Here is a 20,538-nt window from a genome sequence, read left to right as displayed (position 1 = left end):
TTTTTGTTGTACTGACCAAACGGACTCTATTTTGGATAAAGTAGCCATCTTAGAAGCTTAGCCATAGTATATTTCTAGCTCAAGGATTGTTTTCAGAAACCCTGACTCCTTTCTCCCTTTTCCTCCCAGGAGAATGCTGCCGCAGTCACTTGCTCTCTAGACATACAGAAAACAAAAGTATTATGATATAACTAACTGCTGATTCTGGCTTCTGTAACTTGCTTGTTTTACTATTTTAGGGCACCTGGACATGTAGACTGAGATTACCCTCCACCCTGTTATTTAGGGACCACCTTGTCAACATTCCTTTTTGCGGTTTTTAGCTAAAGGTCCCCTTTCCCTCTCCCTCCCCACTGCAGCACTCTAATCTGATGCGGTGGCTACAGTCCAAGCTAGCTTGGATAAAATCTTTTATCTTGAAAATAAAATAAAATAAAATAAACAACAGTAAAATGAGAAAAAAAAATAATAATAGTTTCTCAAATAAGCATGAAATTTACAGGCTGAGAGCTAAATGGTTTCAGCTTTAATTACATGTTACCAGCAGGAGCTCAGGAATAATATGCAGAGCAAAACGCTGTCATACACTGTGCCTACAAGTTGTATTAACTGTGGAGAGTTTTTAGCAAGTGAATTCCAACATTCAAACCAGCATTCATGAATGGTTGTGAGTGACATGGATTAAGATGTTTATTTAGGCTGTTCATTTCAAGCCAGAAAAAAGCAAGTTTTTAGTAGTATAGTGACAGGAACATGTCTGCTGGCTACCAACATTTTTCTTCTGGCTTTCTTGTGTTTTCTCTGCCCTAACACTATCCAATAGGACACTCTGTGATGATGGTTATATTCTATGTATCCATGTTGTTCAGTACAGTAGCTGCTAGCCTTATGTAAACACAGTGAACACTTGAAATGTAGTTAGTATAGTTGAGGAAATGAATCTTAGTTTTATTTTTTATAAGCGTATGTGACTAGAAATTACTATACCGGAGAGTACAGTGCTGTGTACCATTCATTCCCTTTATTTCATCCTGTTAGGATTTGTTTTATTTTTGTGTTAAGTTCTCATTATGTAGTCCTAGATGGCCTGAAACTCACTATGTAGACCAGATTGGCCTTGAACTCACAGAGCTCCACCTCCCTCTGCCTCCTGTGCTAGGATTAAAGGTGTGTGCCACCACCACGTCCCACCCCAGTTGGGTTTTTAGTATTTTTTTTCTCATATGTGCAAGTGAATGACTATGATGTTTTTTTCAAAAGAAGCAGTCAGAAGACATAAAAGGTGCACTCAGTATATTCTTTAAATCCATGGATCGGTAATTGTAGATAAATCCTGATAGAGTGGCATCTGTGGTCCTCTCCCCATCTAGTGCAGAGATATCAATTGTTGCTCCTAATGGAGAGTCAGGAGGCCACATGAGCCTCATCGTTCAGAAGTGGATTCACCATGATAGCATGTCCTAGGTTCACCCTTGTTGATAACCATGTCACATGCCTTTTCTCTCCATTTTGAGTTAAGTGATGCCAACTGAGTACAGTGAAGTGTTATTATCTTGATGAGATTAAAGATTCTTGTTTCCCACTGTAAAAGTTAGTTGATTGACATGCATCGTGAGCCTTGCTAAAATATGTCAGCAAAGCCAAGAGAAGTTAAAAGGTTTCACCTATAAACTACTTTTAAACAGGAGTGTTCCACAGTACATTGAGTGGGATTTTTAAACATTGATTAATATTCATTTGGAAACTTTTTAATATGTGGGAAGAGGAACTATCTCTTATTACCTAGTTCTTTGCCAGAGTAATCCTTTATGTACTGTTGCTTTTGACAAAATAAATTCATTTTGAAGCTTGAGTATGGAAAACCTGGCAATAATACTGGCACTTTTCACCTCCTGATAGCTGCCCTGTGTAGTGAATACAGGCAGGTAACTGGTCTCATTAGGAATCTGTATTTGGAGCGACAGGGAGGAACTAGCTCTGTAAACCAGACCAGACTGGCCTCTATCTCACAGAGATCTTACTGCCTCTGCCTCCTGAGTGCTGGTATTTTATAAAGGCATATAATTTTAATGTCCACAAGGGAACCTGAAGGAGTCACTCTCATCCCATGCTCCTAGAAAATATATACAAAGTATAGCTCCAGGTCTTCAGAAGATTCTGGAACCACTTTATTTATCCATATCAAAGCCCCTTTGTTCAAAAACTGTCACTGTGATGTGTCATAAAAGAAATAAAGCATATTACTAAGTTGTCTGCATTTTCCAGAGAGGATCCTTTTCAAGTCTGGCATAAAACCCGCTGCACTTCTGGAATTTGTAAGATGGGACTTGATACATGTGTCGATGTGTGTGTATGCATGTGGAGGGCATGCTTTGCCAAAAGAGGGCAGAAAAACTAATCACTAGAATTATTAGGCTTGATAAATGACAGCATTTTAACTTTTGTTTTCTTCAGATTGTTGCCATAAATTTTTAATGTTACCCATTAATAAAAATGTTGCCCATTATTTTTAATGGGGCAAATTTTGGCCCCTTCTCCCTTTTACTTCCTTTGCTCTAGCTCAAAATAACCTAAAACTTGAAAATTGTGTATCTCTGCCTTCTACACACCTGGGGTCAGGTGTGTGGGATCTTTCTTTAGTTCATTACTTCAAAGAAAAGTATACTCAGAGCCTCAAGTTTAAAACTGATCAGATTCTTAAGTAATACTATAGTTTTGAGACTGAGTTTTTCAGATATGTTCTACTACATACTATACTGTACATTACCATCTGTAGTGGAAGTTATCAGTGGGCAGCATAGGTCTGTCCCTCAAGGGGATTTTAAAAGAAAGTTCATGAAAGATGTAAGGTCTGTGAAGGCCATCTCATCAGAGCAGCCAGTTTGTGCCTTAACTAGTAATTGCCTGCCAGATCCAGTCTGAATTTTTCATAAAAACACAAAAAGCCAGATTTTTTTTTTTTAGTGTGAAATCTCCCAATTTAAAAAAAAAAGTTCAAATATTTTTAAAGCACTGTACAAGTTCATACAGACCATCTGTGGACAGGGACCACTGGGAGCCATTTTCATCTCTGTTTCAGGAGATGGTGTCTATAGCTATTATTTTTACTTCCTGTCTTTTGAAATTGTTGCAGTTATTTCACTGTCACAGAAAATAAAGAACTATGGCGTTTCACAGTACATATCCCAGTTTGATGTTGTTCTGACATTCTAGTTACTTGTCTGCCAGTGATAAACCATTTCCACTCTGGAGTGTTGGGGGACATTAAAATGTTACGCTTAGAGATTTGGGGGCAGACTATGGCTCTTCCATTAGAGCCACAGGAATCTGTTGCTGGGAACATTGTTGCCTGTGCTCTTGTTAAAGACTAGATTAGATATATGTGGTCTAAATATATGGGATTATATACAACCCCATTCTGGTGCAATGCCATGCATAGGATGTGCTGAAGGATAGTTTGGGATAGCTGCATTAATGCTTTTCAGAGCTGAGAGACTCAAACAGGAATAAGGAAGAATGTTGGACAAGGCTAGCAACTGGTAAAATCTCCAGACACCCCAGAGTGGGCAGATGTGGGTTAGCCTTCAAAGAGAGAGAGAGAGAAGGCCTCACCTATCAATATTTACGCTATCAGAAACAATACAGAACACAAAATAAGCCTGTGTATTTAAGCCTGAGGTTCTATTGAGCTCCAGCGTGACCAGCATATACAGTAGGAATTCAGTATGCATTGAAGTTTTCCTCTTATGTTATAATAAATAGTAACCACTTTTTAGTAAATGCCAAGCACTTTGCAAAGTACTGGTTTTCTAGCCCTACAACAGCCATACAGAGGCAAAATCTCTAGTTTACATATGAGGAAGTAAAAGTTCAGAGAGGTTAAGTAACTTGCCTCAAGAAACACAGCTAGAATGTCTGAGGTCCAGAATTGCACTTGATTGAGGGAGGGGGCCAGATGTAGTGATGTAGTGGCTACCTAGACTACTTAGGTACCCTTGACTCTTCTTTCATGCATTCTAGAAAATGGGCTTAAATCTAAATAAATGGAATATTTCGACATTCAGTCCTGCATGTCTTTGTCAGAAATGCAGAATTTGTTATGCATTGTTTGTTGATTGCATGCTTACATGTTTTTTCATACTGCATGTTCAGAAAAGTTATTCTGTGACCAAAAGTGGTTTAGTAGACCAAGACCAGTCATCAAAAAGTAATATTCTGGGGCTGGCAGTATGGCTCAGCAAGTAAGGGCCTGCCACCAAGCCTGATGACCTGAGATCAGTTCCCAGGACCCACATGGTATCAGGAGAGAACTGACTCCCACAGGTTGTCCTCTGACTTGCACATGCACACCGTGGCCTGTGCATGCATGAACACACACACACGCACATGCACTAAAAAAATGTTTTTTAAAAAGTAGTCTGGGGCTGGGTATGGTGGTGTTATAATCCCAACCAACACTTTGGAAGTTGAGGCAGGAGGATTCCAAGTCTGAGGCTAACCTGGGCTATATAGTGAGATCTTATCTCAAGCTTCCATCAAAAAAATGGTCTTTGGTTATTGTGTTATAATGGTAAGAAATTTTTAACCTACCTTTGTCATTGTAGGTTAAAGTGTGTGTGTGTGCCTGTGTCTGTCTGTGTGTGTGTGTGTATGGATACTAGCACATTTTTCTCATCTCTAAAGAAGATAAATATTAATTTTTATTATGTAATCTATATTTTCCATTAAAAGGGAATAGTGTTTTCTCATTTGTTTGTCATGTATCCGATCATGGAGTTATTAAATGCTAAATCATAAAGGGTACTTCATATATGAAATTGTCATGTTAAAAGATGAATAACAAATCCAAACAAATTCTTTAAACCACCATATCAATATTTGTTACATTTCTGTATCTTTCTTATCAAGGATGAAATTTCTTTTAAAAGAATGAGTAAATGATTCACCTTTTTAAAAAAATTTGTTGAATTTTTGTGTATTTCCTATAGAACATCTCTATACCCTCTTCCTCACTGGTACTCTCCCATAGTCTCCCCCTACACACTCACACACACTCTGAAATTCATACATTCTGATTCACCTTTTTAAGTTAAAGAAAGGCTGAAGGTTGTCATTAGAATTATCCTGTTTTCATCACAGTCCATCAGCTCACATAACCAGCCAAGCACCAGCATGAGGTCTCCAACTTAGCTGTCACTAGCAAACCTCCCTCCCTACCAAAGGCTGTTTCAACCAAGTCAGCATGTTCAGCTTAGACAGCACAAGGGGTGTCACCTATGACTCCTTCACGGAACAAAGTATCTTCTGGGCTAAGCACGTGGGTACAGGAGAAAAGGAGACCAGTTTCTGCTTTCAGGGGCTTCCAGTCCACTACAAGTCAGGCCAAGTCAAACACTACAAGTACAAAGTGGGATAATTGACAAGGCAGAGGGAGAATAGTGTGCCCTAACCACTTGTCCTGCCTCAGTTGCTCCAATCCAGTGAGTGCATCAGCCTGTTCAATTCCTAAGGAGCTAGGTCTATCTCCCAGGCCCAGTTGTTGCCCTTCATGGAGTGATCTAGAGGATGCTATGAGTTAACGTATACAAAGTACTAAGAATAATCCTAACACTTGGGCTCAGTGAATATTTCACTACATATTAGCTATAATGTAGCATAATCTTTTCAAAAGAATTTAATGATAAATTTCTATATAACTGTTTTGAAGTCTTTTCTGTATCCTGAGGTTTATAACAGAAATATAATTGACTTTTCACATAGAAATTAATATGTTCTTTATACGTATTAAAATAGTTTCACAGTAGCTAGTGAAATTTTCCACATAATTACTTTTATCCTGCTTAAGGAATAATTATCCCTGCTAATGGGAACTATCATTATCATAATCATCATTATTATCCTAATCTAAAGCATTCATTAAGAATTTGATTTTGGCTTTTAACTAGGCTAGCCCTTCTTCAGAGCAAGTTTGTGGCCCTGCCCTTGGTGTATTTATGGTCTAAGACAATAATAATGCTGGCCCAGCTTGAGGGTGAGCATTCAGTCTGTTTGTAGTCCTTTTCAAGAACCCTTATTGAAAGTTTCTTTGTAACTGTCACTGTCTTTTTTAGGGTTCTGTGTAGCCTACTTCTTCGGCACATTCTCAAGCTTTATACCCAAACTGTATATGTAGAAGCCACACAGTCGTTACATTTGCTTGATCCCCAGAATGGTTGCTTCATAAGTTATGGTGGTTTCATGTTTTGGTGATTTTCCCTTTTTTTAAAAAAAACATTTATTGTGGAGGTTGCATATATGGAAGGCAACTTGACAGTTGTCAGTTCTCTCATTCCATTGTGTGGGGTTCTTGGAATCAGAATGAGTCTTTAGGTTTAACAACAAACACTTTTACCCACTGAACAGCTCACTGGCCTCTTTTGTTTTTTTTTTGAGTCAAAGTCTCACTGCGTATCCCTAACTGGCCTGGAACTTACTATAGACTGGGCTAGTCTCAAACTTGGAGTAATCTTCTTGCTTCTGACCCCCAGAAGTGCTACAATTGCAGACATATACCACCATATCATGATTTTTTTTTCCTTTTTAAAAAATATTTTATTGTTTTTATTTTATGTGTATGAGTGTTATGCCTGCATGTAAGTAAGTGCACCCATGTCCTGCAATACCCGCAGAAGACAGAAGAAGCTGTTGGATCCCCTGGAACTGGAGTTACGGATAGTTGTTAGCTGCCATGTGGGTGCTGGAATTCAAACCCAGGTCTTCTGCAAGAACATTCAGTGTTCTTAACCACTGAGCCATCTCTCTAGCCCCCCTTTTATTTTTTTATGTGTATATGTGTATGGTGTGCATGCATGTGTGTATATTTGCATGTATATGAGTGCATGTGAGTATGCAAGTGTGTGTGCACGTGTGTGCATGTGGACGCCTGCAGTTTATGTCCGCTGTCTTCCTCAATTGCTATCTACCTGACTCTTTTTGAGGCAGCATCTCTCAGTCAAACCTAGAGCTCTCTGATACAGCTAGTCTCACTAGCCAGCTTGCTGTGGGGACCCCAGTTTTGCCTTCCCAATTTCTTACTTGTGCAGCAAGCACTTTCACCACTGAGCCATCTCCCCAGCCTATGACTAGATGATTTTTAAAAGATAGTTTATGCTTGGGATATGCTCAGTGGTACAGTACTTGCCCAGCATGCAGGAGGCCCTGGGTTCAATCTTGAAATATAATTATAACATAGATATAATTGACTTTTCACATAGAAATTAGTATGTCCTTAATGCTTATTAAAACAGTTTCATGGTAGCTGGTGAAAATTTCCACTAATTAAAAAAAAAAGTTTATTTTGAAATGATTTCAGACCTACAGAAAAAAGTTATCAGATTAGTATGATTCCTGTATGCCCATTGCGTACAGATTCTCCATCCACGGGCATTTTACTACATCCATTCCAGTGCTGCTTCTGCTTATATGCGCATTGTTTATCTTCTTCAGAACCTTGAGAACAAGATGTGCATGGCATCCTATTACCCCTCAATACTTAAGTATGGGATTCAGTACCTGCCACCTTTGTGTAGCCCTCCAGATAAGGAAGTCAACCCTGGTGGCCACACTGCTATCCATTTCATAAAGCCCATCCACATTTCACTAGCTGTCCAAACAGTATTTTAATGACAATAAATATATGACACACCATATAAGTACTTTTAAATGTATATGTGTATGAGTGCATGCATCTGTGTGTATCTGAATGCACACACACATTACAGGTATGCCCTGTACCTCAGGTACTATGCTAAGTGTAAGAACATGGAGGTGGGAAAGACAAGATACTGGGTGTTCTTGCCACATACAGGTTGTGTTCCCTTGTCAAGCCTCTTCTGACTCATCTGGAATGGTTCCTCAGTCTTGCCCCACCTCATGTTCTTGACAGTTTTAAAGAGTACATTTTGTGGGTGGCCTTCAACCTATATCCAGCCAAGGGTTTCTTGTAACCTGTTCAAGGCATGCATTCTTGGTAGGAAACCTACAGAAAAGGTACCACATTTGTGTTTGGGAAGTAGGCCATGGCTAGTTGTCTTACCCCAATAATGTTGACCCTGTCACCAGATAGCTCCTCAGAATGTTTGCTGGGTTTTCTTTTTTAATATTTTATTTGCTGTTTTTATTTTATGTGTATGCCTGCATGTATGTCAGTGCATCCATGTCATGCAATGCCCACAGAGGTCAGAAGAGGACAGCACATTCTCTAGAACTGGAGTTTTAGACAGTTGTTAGCCACTCTGTGGGTGCTGGGTTAAGAACAGCCTGTGTTCTTAACCGCTGAGCCATTTTTCCAGCCCCCTTTTGCTGATTTTTCTGCTTTCACTTCACCTCTCTCTTTTTTATTGATTAGCATCTGTGGAAATGACTCCTGTCTACATCTACCACTTCTGTGACAGCCACTAAATGGTGCCTATGTCTGCCATTTCATTCATTTTAATTATTTTACCATAAGAAATAACTTTCTCTTTTTCCTATTTATTTATGTGTATCAATTTAGGCTAACAAATTTGTATAAAATGCAGTGAGTTGTGATCGTTTACTTATTTTGATGCCAAAATTGTCTGTGATTTGGCTAGCAGGGGCTTTTTCTGGTTCTTTCAAATTAACTCTTATCATTCAGTAATTCCTCATCTTCTGCAGTGAGAAAGTTTCCAGACTTACTTTGTAGTCCCCTGCCCCAGCCCCTGGAATCAGCCATGTGCTAGTGGAGGATTTTATTTAAGAGTCACATCTGAGTAGTTGAAGTGCTCCTTGCTCCTGAGATGCTGTTGCTTCTAGGTTCTTGTAGTAGAGAAAATTAGAGCATTCCTCCCTGTATATGTATGCCTTCACACATCCACACACATACATCTAAATGCACTTACATAGCTAAATTACAAGCATGAGCATAAATGTGTATGTCATGAGACCAAACTGGATCCTCCAGTTGCAGTCCAAAGTTCTTAGGGCATTCTCCTTTCATGTTTGCAAATATCTTCACCAACATCAAGAAGCCTGTTTTTCTTTTCTTTTTTAAATTTATATGTATGTGTCTTGTCTCTGTGTGTATATACACATGTGTGAGGATGCCCAAGTAGACTAGAAGAGGGTGGTTAGATCCCTTGGAGCTGGAGTTACAAACAGCTGTAAACCACCATATGGGTACTAGGATCTGAACTCGGGTCCTCTGCAAGAGCAACAACCACTTTAACCTCTGAGCTATCTTTCCAAGTACAAGAATCCTATTTTTCTTGATACTGATTTATTTACTCAGTTCACTTATTTACTCCAATTTTTTCTCCTAATTTCCCAACATGCTGGCCATGTACGCCACCCAGTACTCTGTATATCTCCCCAACCACTTCCAGGCCTCTCGTTCATACTTGGATATAGCTGCCAGAATTCCTATACCTGTCCATATCCTTGATATCTAGGCCCTCACCACCTTGAGTTTTTGGCTACTATGTAACTCCTCGATCTGGAGAGGAAATAGGGGAAACATCAGGTAAATCTTAATACCTGCCCACAGCCATGTTAGAGATGATTTGGTTAATCTCTTCTCAGAAAAAAATGGGTTTGCATAATACCTGGTAAAGAATTCCCTTCTTTTTTCTCTTTTTCTTTTTTAATCTTTGTGTTTATGAGTTTTTATTTTGAATTGAAATCATAATTTGTATTTTAACTTCTACATATAGAAAGAGAAACAAACTTTTGAGATAGATTTTTGAGGAGTCTTGACAACAAGTTAAATCTAGGAAGTAGAACTTTTAGCACAAAAAAAGAGGGCCAGGGACTGGAGAGATGGCTCAGTAGTTAGAGCACTGGTTGCTCTTGCAGAGGACCTGGGTTCAGTTCCCACCACCCACTCGGTGGCTAACAACCATCTATAACTGCAGTTCCAGGGGATTCAGTGCTCTCTTCTGGCCTCTGAGGGCAATGCACAACACAGATGCACTTACACACATGCAGGCAATACATTCAGGTACATAAGAAAATTAAAATAAAATATTTAAAAAAAAATTTTTTTAAGCCAACAAGATCTCTCACTGGGTAAAAATGCTTGATACACAAACCTGTTCTGAGTTCTGTTCCCAGAACCCACCGTGGAAGGAGGAAACCTGACTCCCAAAAGTTGTCCTCTGACCTCCACGTGCATAGCACAGCATGCACACACTCTCACTCGTACGTACATATCATACACATACACACACTAATAATTAAAATACATTTTTAAGCACCTTGTGTATGTTTGTTCAGTTGGTGAACAAAGGCATGAAACGGGCAGAAATCCTCTTCCGCAACCCAGAACTCATTGTTCGGCATGAGTTTTGACACACACAAGAAGTATGACAAGACAGCTCAAAGTCACGGTGTTGAGAGAAAAGATGAGGTAGGAACGAGGTGCACCCTGGACAGCTGGCCTTGGGGCCCAGGGCATGCTGGGCTCCCAAGAGACTGAATGCTGCAGTGCACCATGTGAGGAACCTTTTTACACAAGATGAATATTTACCTGGTCATAGGTGCTTCTATATTGATCTCAAAATTCTGACCTCAAGACATGGCAAGTAAGAGAGAAAATAGCTGGAAAGCCAAGATGGCAGAGCTGTGCTGGCCTGGTTGCCCATGTGTACTGGCAGGGTGGAGTTGCACCAGCATGGCCACCCAGGGCAACTGCAGGATGGAGCCAAGCCCACCTGCCAACACGTGCACTCTGGTGGCTCCCATGGTCGGCCACCTTTCGTCATCACCCAGTGACTGTCAAGACCTGGCTGCAGTCCTCAACAACATTAGAAATTTGAGAAGGCTGCAGTTTCAGAAAATAAGCTAGAAGACACTGGTGTAAAGCTGTTGTATGAAGCTGAAACTTCCCAACTGCCACTCAGAGAATCTTGGATTGGAGGCCTGTGAGCTAGTTGCTGCCTGCTATGCAGACCTAGCTTCTGCTTTTACCCACAGTAAAACCCTGAAGAGAATCAGCCTGTTGGAGACCACCTTGGTCCACAGTGGGATCATTGTGCTGGGTGAGGACTGGAAACAGCCAAAGTGTAACCTGCATGCAAGGGCTGCGAACAACTGACTTTGATGAAGAAAACCAAGCATTTCTGACCAATGAGAAAAAGAGAAATCCCTACTTGACATTCCTAAGCAGTGTGTAAGAGAAACAGAAATTTAATGAAAATCTCATTCCAAGAAAACTGGGTGTATTCTGACCCAAAATCACGTCCATAGGAAAGGCAGTGGACCCTTACATTGGCACACCTCTGTGTAAGAATTATAGATCACTGACACTTCAGTGAGATACGATTTCTCCAGGACCCAGCTCAGAGGTATTATGTAAGATGAATGGGGTTTTTCATTTGCTAATAGAAGACCTGAAGTTGGGGGTTGGGAACTGATAGGGTGAGGGTAGAGATAGGGGAAGAGTTCTGAATATAATACAAATTCATTTTATGAAATTCTTGAATCAACATTTCTCTTAAACATTTTTTAAAATGAAGATTATTGGCAAAACAAGGTTCAGGGGAAAAGATTCATATTAACTTCAGAGAAGTTATCAGAGCTTGTTTCAAGTTCTTATCTTGGATTCTGTCTTGTGTCATTTTATTGACAAATAGAAGTAATTTCTGGGTTCCAGGGACTTGTTAATGTCCTATACCTTTCTTGGTCCTATTCAGTGAGCCTTTTCCATTCTGTCCCTTCCTGTGCATATCCCATTCTGCCCTGTCAGAGGTGGGCTATGTTTATTGAATGGCTTTCTTAACTCTGACTGTCGGTTTACCATACCTCTTCTATCAGGGTCTTAAGGTTCCTTCAGAATATTCCCAGTTTCAAAAGAGACTTCTGCTGAGAGTCGTGGCACATGCCTGTAATCTTACCACTTAGGAGTTCAAGACCAGCCTGGCCTATGTAGCAAGCCCTGTCTCAAATGAAGGGGTGGCATGATGGCTCACTCCTAGAATCTTAGTACTCCAGAGGCTGAGGCAGAAGGATTGCTGGGCTACAATGTGAGATCCTGCCTCACAAACAAGGGGAAATTTAAAAAATAGTAGTTGTCCCTATACAATAGGTGTCATGAGGTATGTATGTATGACCTACAACCAAGAAGACAAGTTGGAACTGTTCAAGGTTAAGGGTACAGACCAAGGTTCCAGTTTTTTAAGCTTCACTCTTGTTTCTCAGATGGGAATTCATGAGGTTATAGATGCACAAAAACTCAGTAATTTTATTATATGCAATAATTTTTATTGCTATTGCCTGTATAATTACTAAGAAGAAATTACCCCCCCCCATTTAAGAATATGAAAAGAACTTGAATCAGCATTTATTTTTCCAAAGAAGAACAAATGCCAATAAGCACATGGCTTTGCTCAGTCCACTGAGGAAAAACAAGTCAAAACCACAGTGAGGGTCCATCCTATTCTCACTAAGATGGCTGCCACTTACAGAAGAAAATATGGCAAATAACTGGAGGAGAAATTGTAATTGACTCATTTCAATAGAGATGTAAAATGGTGTATTCACTGTGGGAAACAGTCTGGCAGCCCCTGAAAAAACTAAACCTAGAATTACCATGTGACTAGTAATTCCAAGTATATATTACCAAGTATGTAAAGACAAAGCAGGACATACTTGTACACTCACTGTATGTTCACCACAGCAGTGTTCATAATAGTCAGAAAGGCAGAAACAGCCCAGTGTCCATCAACAAGTGAACAAAATATGATTTAAACACAATAAAATATTCAGTCCTGCGGCTGAAGAGATGGCTTAGCGGTTAAGAACACTGGTTGTTCTTGCAGAAGACCAGGGTTCGAATCCCAACACCCACATGGCAGCTAACAACTGTCCGTAACTCCAGTCTCAGGGGATCTGACAGCCTCTTCTGACCTCCACAGGCATTGTACGACATGGGTGCACTTACCTACATGCAGGTAATACACAAATACACATAAAATTTAAAAAAAAATTCAGTCCTAAAAGGAAGAAAATCCTGATGCTTGTTATAACATGAATGAACCTTGCAAACATTATGCTAAATAAAATACACCTGACACATATCGAATGATTCTACGTATATAAGGTACCTTGAATAAAGTGACTAGTGATTCCTAGACACAGGGTAGGAGGATTGGGGAGTTATAATTTAATGGGTTCAGAGTTTCTGTTTGAGATGATAAAGTCTTCTGGAAGGGGCTGAGGATAAGCTCAGTTGTAGAGTGCTTACCTAGAGTATACAGGTCCTGGATTTGATCCCCAGCAATGCATCTGCCCAAAGAAAAATGAGTTCTGGTCATGGATAGGTAATGGTTGCACAGTATGGTGAATGTACTTAATACCAATGAATGTACTTATAAATTGTTGAAATGGTTAAAAATTGCAGTCCCTTTTGACACAATGAGATTACTGACATTTTAAAAATGGTTTAACATAAAAAGCCTGCCTATTTGTATTCTTACTTCATTTTTCCAAAGTGTGCATTGGCTATAGACATAGTCATGTACCATAAAAAATTGCAGTCAACACTGGGCCAGACAACAATATCACATAAGATTGTAATGGAGCTGAAGATTTCCGTTGCCTAGTGACTTTGGTAACATTGCAGCACAACACGATTCACATGTTTGTGGTGATTCTGGTATAAACAGCCCCACACTGCCAGTCTTTCAAAAGTATAGAGCATGTAGTTATGTATACTAGATATACAGTCAGTTATATCATTTAGATTTGTTTAGATATACTATGCTGTTTGCACGATGAAATTACCTAATGACACATTTCTTCGAGTGTACCTCTATCATTAAGAGAATCACTATATATCAGCTCCCCTCCTATCCCTCATACAGTCTGTCAGAGCAATGCTGAAGACAGACATTTGTGTGAAGAGGGGTCATAGAAAGGACAAAGTTGGTAGGTTAAATGAACCTAGAATAGGGGATGGCCAATGGGTCAAAATGAGCCTGCAATTTGTATTTATAATTGTTTTTACATTTTTAAATGGTTTTTAAAAACAAGTGGTTTTTGTTTTTTTGTTTAAGTTCTCATATAGTATACAACCCAAATTATTTACCATCTAGGGCCTTTTACAGTAAAGGTTTGCTAACACTTGGTCTAGAACATTTCTCTGAATATACACATACACAAATGCCAAATGCATGTAACCAGATGCCAGTGTTGAAGCACAAATTCCCAGTGTGATGGAATTTGGACAGGGACCTTTGGGGTATGGTTTCGTTTAGCTGAACTCATATGGGATCCTTATAGGATCAGAGTGCTCCCTTTCCCACCCCCATATGAGGCTGCATCAGGAAGAGAGCCCTCACCAAAGCCCAACCATGCTGCCACCCTGACCTAGACTTCAGCCTCTAGAGCTGTGAGAGAATTGACTTCCATTGTTTAGGGCAAGAATCCACCTGGGCAGACTAAGGTACAAACACTCTTTATGGTATTCCCAAGAACCACCTCTAGTTCCATTTCACATTTGACCATAACTCCTCACTTCACTACTTCACCCTTCTGTCTCCTCTCTTCCCAGTGAAGGGTTTTAAGAAGAGGAAAGAGTGCTTGGCATAAAGGTTGGTCAGAGGGGTTCTTTGAAATAATCAGAGTGGTAAGCAACAGGTTTCACAGTGCTAAGAATGGGGTTTCTACAATAGCTGCTTTCTTGTGTGTACCATCTGTTTTTCTTTGAATTTAACAAAAGTGACAGCTTTGCATGTGCTGATATTCCCTGTGCCTTTTAAAGTCAAACATATGATGTTATTTGTGTGTAAAGGTTTTTCTCTTGTGCCCATTTGTTTCTCCAGCTTGAATTTCTATGTAAACTCTCTTGGCTAAACCACACAAGCCACCTACATGCTATCTCCTCCCTGACTTCTTCTGACAGGGGTAGGAACCTGTACATGTGGTGTCAGTAGCATGCAGCCCATACTGCCCTGCTCCAGCTCCAGTAAGGGGACCCTTCGCCAGGCCAGGACTTCTTCTGTCATCCCTCTGTGTATGTGCCTGTATTGTAAATGTACATTTCTGAAACACAGCTTTTAAGATATTTGGAGACCAGGGATGTAGCTCAATCAGTAGAGTGTTTACATAGCATGTACAAAGGCTTGGATTTATCCACCCCAGTACTGAATAAGCCAGATAGGGTGGTGTATACCTATAATCCCATCACTCAGGAGGTAGAGGCAGGAGGATCAGAAGTTTAAGGTCATCCTGAGCTCCATGGGGAGTAGCTTAGATAAGCCTCTTCTAAACCTACCCTCTTGTCTTTTGTAAGCCTTGGAAAACTCCCATGTTCCACTTTTGCCTTATATGACCCTTTCCCCCTTAAAAGTCAATATTATGTTTCTATAGAAAATCTCTTGTTCTTTTTAAAAACAGCTTTATGAATTTTTTAACTTTATACTTTTTTTAATTCATCAGTTTAAGTGTACAATTGATGACTTTTTGGTAAACTTAGCAAGTTGCGCAGTCAGCATGTCTTACCTAGCTTTAGAACATCTTTATCACTTATACGATGCCTTGTGCCCTTTTCTAGTTAATTGCTACTCCCAGCCCCTAGCAACCACTAATCTACTCCCTGTCTCCAGGTTTATCTTTTCTAGACTCTGGATAGTTCCTGTAACTGAAATTGTATAATGTGTGGCCATTTACATTTGGCTTCTTTTACACAGCACAGCAGCATGTTTTTTGAGGTTCATCTGTGTTGAATTGTTATTTCTTCCTTTATGTCATTGAATCATATTCTGTTGTATGAGTGAGTGTATGTCTGCTCGCCAGTTAATGGCTATTTCAGTTGTTTCAACTTTTTTATTTTTATTTTATATGTATGAGTGTTTTGCCTGCAGATATGTGAGTATACCCATGTTGTGCAATGCCTACAGAGGCCAGAAAAGAACGTCAGGTCCCCTGGAACTGGAATTAAGGACAGTTAGCTTTTTGACAATTATGAATTATAAAACTTATATGAATATTTGCATGTAAACTTTTTTTCAAGATAGGATCTTGCTTTGTAGTGCAAGCTTGCCTCTAACTCATGAGCCTCAGCCTCCCCAGTGCTGTGCTTATAAGTGTGATAACTAGTAAAAGTATGTTTCTAGTTCTTAATTCAAAATAGCTGAGTTGCCTGTTGTGGCTCATGTCTGTAAATCCCAGCACTTGGGAAACAGAGCCAGGAGGCAATGGCAAATTTGATGCAACCTGGTACATAGTGAAATCTAGGACACCCAGGGGCTACACAGGGAGACCCTTTCTCCAAAAAGAAAAAAAAGCTGAGCTGAACTTTTTGTAATCCTAGTCCTTTGCCATCTGGAAAATGCCCTCCTAAGCTATACTGGATTTTTTTTTTTTTTTTTTTTTGTAAAGCTATTAATCAATTTTCTCTGCGTCACTGACCTTTAATAGATAGAGGCTCCCTACTTGTTAGGATAATATTTTCAACTATTGCTTTCCAAAAGAAGAAAAGGTAAGTCTTCATCCAGTTTAAGGGGCATTGATTCCACAGTGCCCTGGGTCCAGACTTGTGTTAGAGCTGAGGAAACTGAACAATAGGACAGTGTGTTGAAGATCCTGCCATCAAGGAGAAATAAATACCAAGAGAAATATTCCCATCCTGCTGCTCAACAACCAGGAGATCTTTTATTCTTTTATTCTTTCCTCTCTTACCTACTCCTCCTCTGCCCCTGACTGGATTTCACTGTCCTAATGCACCCAGGGAAGTTAGTATTAGCAGCCTAGTGACTTTGCAGGCAAAGGTTATATGCCACACCTTTCCAAGACACTGCAACTAGATGCCCTTATCAGCTCCCATTCAGCTCACTGGCCATTCTCTATAAGACTTTGAATGGGTGGCTTCAGAGGGGATTTAGATCCAGGGCCTAGAACCCTACAATTGCATGAGGTAGCGGATTTTTTAGTCAAGTGGTTTGTCATAGAGGCTTTCTTATTTTGTACCAGGTATCTTATCCCTTTTGGTTTTTCTGTTGGTTTCCTATTAATGGTATCCTTTTATGTATTTTAAAGTACATACCCTTGTTTCCTTTTCCAGAGGAAGTTCTACTAGCTAGTTCAAGCATTCTTAGAACAGACTGTGCTCCCTAGCTGGGGTCTGATCTATTTAGAACTAGTAATAGGGAGGAGACTGCAGTATTAAGTTGCTGAATGCTGCGTGTGTGTTTCATAACCCCTCATACCCTGTTGGCTCCCATCTGTGGAGTTCATAAGCCAAGATGTTCTTCATTCTATACTGAAGACATTTTGTTGTTGAATCATGTAGAACTTTACATTTCTAACTGTTAATTTTAACCTTATTGGATTTTTCAAAACTTACTTCTGGGGCAGGAGAGATGACTCAGCTGTTAAGAGCACTGGCGGCTCTTGCAGGGGACCCAGGTTCAAATCCCAGCCCCCACATGGTGCCTAACAGCCATCTGTAACTCCAGTTCCAGGGGCTCCAACACCCACTTCTGATCGCCAAGGGCATTGCACAACATGGATGCACTTACATACATGCAGGCAATATACTCATACACATAAAATAATAATAAAATATTTTTAAACTTATTTCAGCTGTGGTAAAGTACATAGACATTTGCCATTTTGATCATTTTTGAGTGTACAATTCAGTTACTTTAAGTGCATTCCCATGATTACCTTTCATCTGCAGAATTTTCTTAAATGATAACTTCCCATTTTTCCTTGCCCAGTTCCTAGCAACCTTCTGTTTCTACTTTCTATCTCTGAATTTGACTACTGGAGTGCTACAATTGGGTAGAATCACATAGTATTTGTCCTTTTGTGAGTAGCTTCAAGGTTAATCCATGTTGTAGTAAGAGTTTTCTTTTTAGGGATGAATACTATTCCATATTATATGTAGCATGCGCATAAGCTATACTTTGTCTGTTCAGCGATGTACTTGAATTTCATCTATCTATTTAAATATTTAATTCTTTTTATTTTCATTTCTGTGTGTGAATATATTGCCTTCATGTATGTAAGTGTACTTGTGTTGTGCAGTGCCCACGGAGGTCAGAAAAGTGCTCCGGATCTCTCAGAACTGGAGTTACAGATGGTTGTTGATTGCCATGTGAGTCCTGGGAACTGAACCCAGGTCCTCTGTAAGAGCAGCCAGTGCTCTTAAGTGCTGAGCTGTCTCTCCAGCTCTCATCTATCTTTTGACTACTGTGACATGAGTGTACAGATACCAGTTCAAGTCTCCTAGGACATCTTGCTGATTTTAACTCATTCATTGCATTTTGCTTTTGTTCTGTGTTTTGCTTGGATAATTATCTGCAAACCAGGTAAGACTGACCTGTGACCCTATCCAAATCCTTTCTTGATAACAATGATGGATTTCTTACTGATTTATAGTTATCATTGTATAAAATAGTCATTCTTCCAGCCCTGGCCTTTTAAAAAGACTTAAGCAAACTTGGACTGTGTAAAAGCTGTGAAGACCATGTCAGAAGTCTTTGACCAACTGTTTGGTTGAAGTGAGAAGTTTGGGGGTGGGGGGAGTTATGTTTATTTATTACCTGTTTGTGCAGGCCACTAAAACTACACAGAAACCAGTAGTAGGTATCAAAAGATAGGAGCTAGGTCTTGGAATGACTTTAGTAGGATAGGGTGCCTTTGCTCCACAGATATTTATTGAGCTTGTAAAAAACGCCAAGTGCTTTTGAGAAGCGAGATTAATTCAATCACACACTCTGCTTTCAGGATGATTTAAGTACAAAATACTGGAGGAACTTCCTGTTGCAGCTCAGAGGTCTTAAGCAAGGTTTTAGCCAGAGCTATAATATACGTGCCCTTCAGATAAAGAGGATTACAAAATCCATGAAAAAGCAACATGTTTAGATTTTAGTATAGACAGGTTTTAAGCAAAGATTTGTGGACAGACTGAGAACTCTCAAGACATAAGCTTTAAAGATGCTTAGCTTTTCCTTTACTTTGGCTAACAGAAAAGCACCAGGAAAACAAAAAGTACTCTTGCTCTTGACAGTATGAAAATTCTTATTATTTTTTGAGAATAGTAACCATGCATTTATGAAGTTCTTTGTCAGGGCAATTTAGTTAATAGCTATGTAAATGACTACTTATTTCATCGTGTGGGTGGATCGCTCCATGTACACTTTCTGAGAAAGAATGGAAGTGCTAAAAACTGTTAGCAGTGCAGATGGAAGGAAGCACAAGTGAAGGTAGGAATGCAGTACCTTTGTTACTGGGTGCTGGGCTGAGGCAGAGAAAACCTTGCTCAGAGTAGCAATCTGTTCAGTTTACCAAGTAGGGTTTCTTATGCACATTCAGCTCGCTTAGTATGTGTAGAAACCAAAGTGAATCACAATGCAAGGTTATCTTTTGTCACTGGTTTTTGCTCACAAAAGATCATCATAAACCCAGCTGGAGTGGGATGGGGGAGATGCTGGAGTTAATGCCAGAGCCATAAATCCTGAGGACACTTTAAAGGGTTATTTTTTTTCATGCAAATCAACAGTTTCAGAGGCATCTAGCAGTCAAAGCTCTGGCTCTAGCTGCCTTACGTGACCAAATAGGGCAGCTTCTGTCATTGCAGAGTACTTAAGCCAGGCTTGAGGTCAAGGAAGAGCTCATCAGTGCACCAGTAGAAGTGAGCCTGCCAGCTGGATGGTCTCCAGCTCTTCCCTTCCTTGAGTTCATCCTACCCACCTGTGCTTTAATCCTCATATTCTCTTTCTTGAAATGTCCTCAGATCCCAGTTATCACACAAATTGCATTTAAATTCTTGGTCGTGGATTGATCCCAGGCTTCCCACCAGTGTGCCCTCCTTGCCTCTTCCTCCTGCCTATCTACTTTTGACTTCTACCAGCATCAGTTTACTTTCCCTTCATCAGGGTAGCAAGGAAACTCACTGTATTCATTTCTTCCTGGGGGCTGTAGCTCATCCAGTTCCCTTCCTAGCAGCCTGCACTAGTCAGTAAGCTGAGTCCCCTGTCACCTGGCTCTATACAACTGTTGTAGGTAACTGCACCTCTACTCAGCAGATCCTTTCTATGCTGTGCCACAGCCACTGAGGACAGATGCCAGGAGCCATGTGTCTGAGCCCAGCCAGACAACCCTGTGGACACTGTGCTTTATATGATGCCTCTCTCATGCCATTGCTTTGTTTTCACATCTTTTTTTTTTCCTCCAGGTGCAGAGTGAAGACAGTGTCCTCCTGTTTGTTATTGCCTGGACAATCACAGAAATTATCCGTTATTCCTTTTACACATTCAGTCTATTAAACCATTTGCCTTACATCATCAAATGGGCCAGGTAAAGAAGTACATGCAATGAAAACTAACTTTTGAAGTTATCCTTCACCACATTTACCCTTTATTGCCTAAACATTGCCTGCAAGTTTCCAAAAGTAATATTGTATTTCACCAGCATAAGGGTCTTGACTTTGATCTATAGGAACACTGTTCTAAACTCTTTGTATTTTCCTGATATTATTTCTTTTGCAATCAGTTCTTTTAAATTATTCAGTTGAGATTTAATGTTATCTTTTTT

General features: G+C 39.9%; 1 protein-coding gene and 1 pseudogene across 1 annotated transcript in view; both read left to right on the top strand.

Annotated features, from left to right (window-relative positions):
- Hacd2 (3-hydroxyacyl-CoA dehydratase 2) overlaps window positions 1–20,538 on the top strand; it is a 125,615-nt gene that overhangs the window by 94,668 nt on the left and 10,409 nt on the right. The window contains exon 5 of the mRNA XM_008842957.3: window positions 20,180–20,301. Within this exon, the coding sequence (XP_008841179.1) occupies window positions 20,180–20,301 (122 nt within the window). The remainder of the gene's footprint in view (window positions 1–20,179; window positions 20,302–20,538) is intronic.
- On the top strand, window positions 10,250–10,364 carry LOC115072013 (annotated as a pseudogene).

Source organism: Nannospalax galili, unplaced genomic scaffold (assembly GCF_000622305.1).
Source record: "Nannospalax galili isolate Female #2095 unplaced genomic scaffold, S.galili_v1.0 scaffold18, whole genome shotgun sequence".
NCBI lineage: Eukaryota > Metazoa > Chordata > Mammalia > Rodentia > Spalacidae > Nannospalax > Nannospalax galili.
Note: the sequence above shows the minus strand (reverse complement) of the source record. Positions and strands in the feature narration are given on the sequence as shown.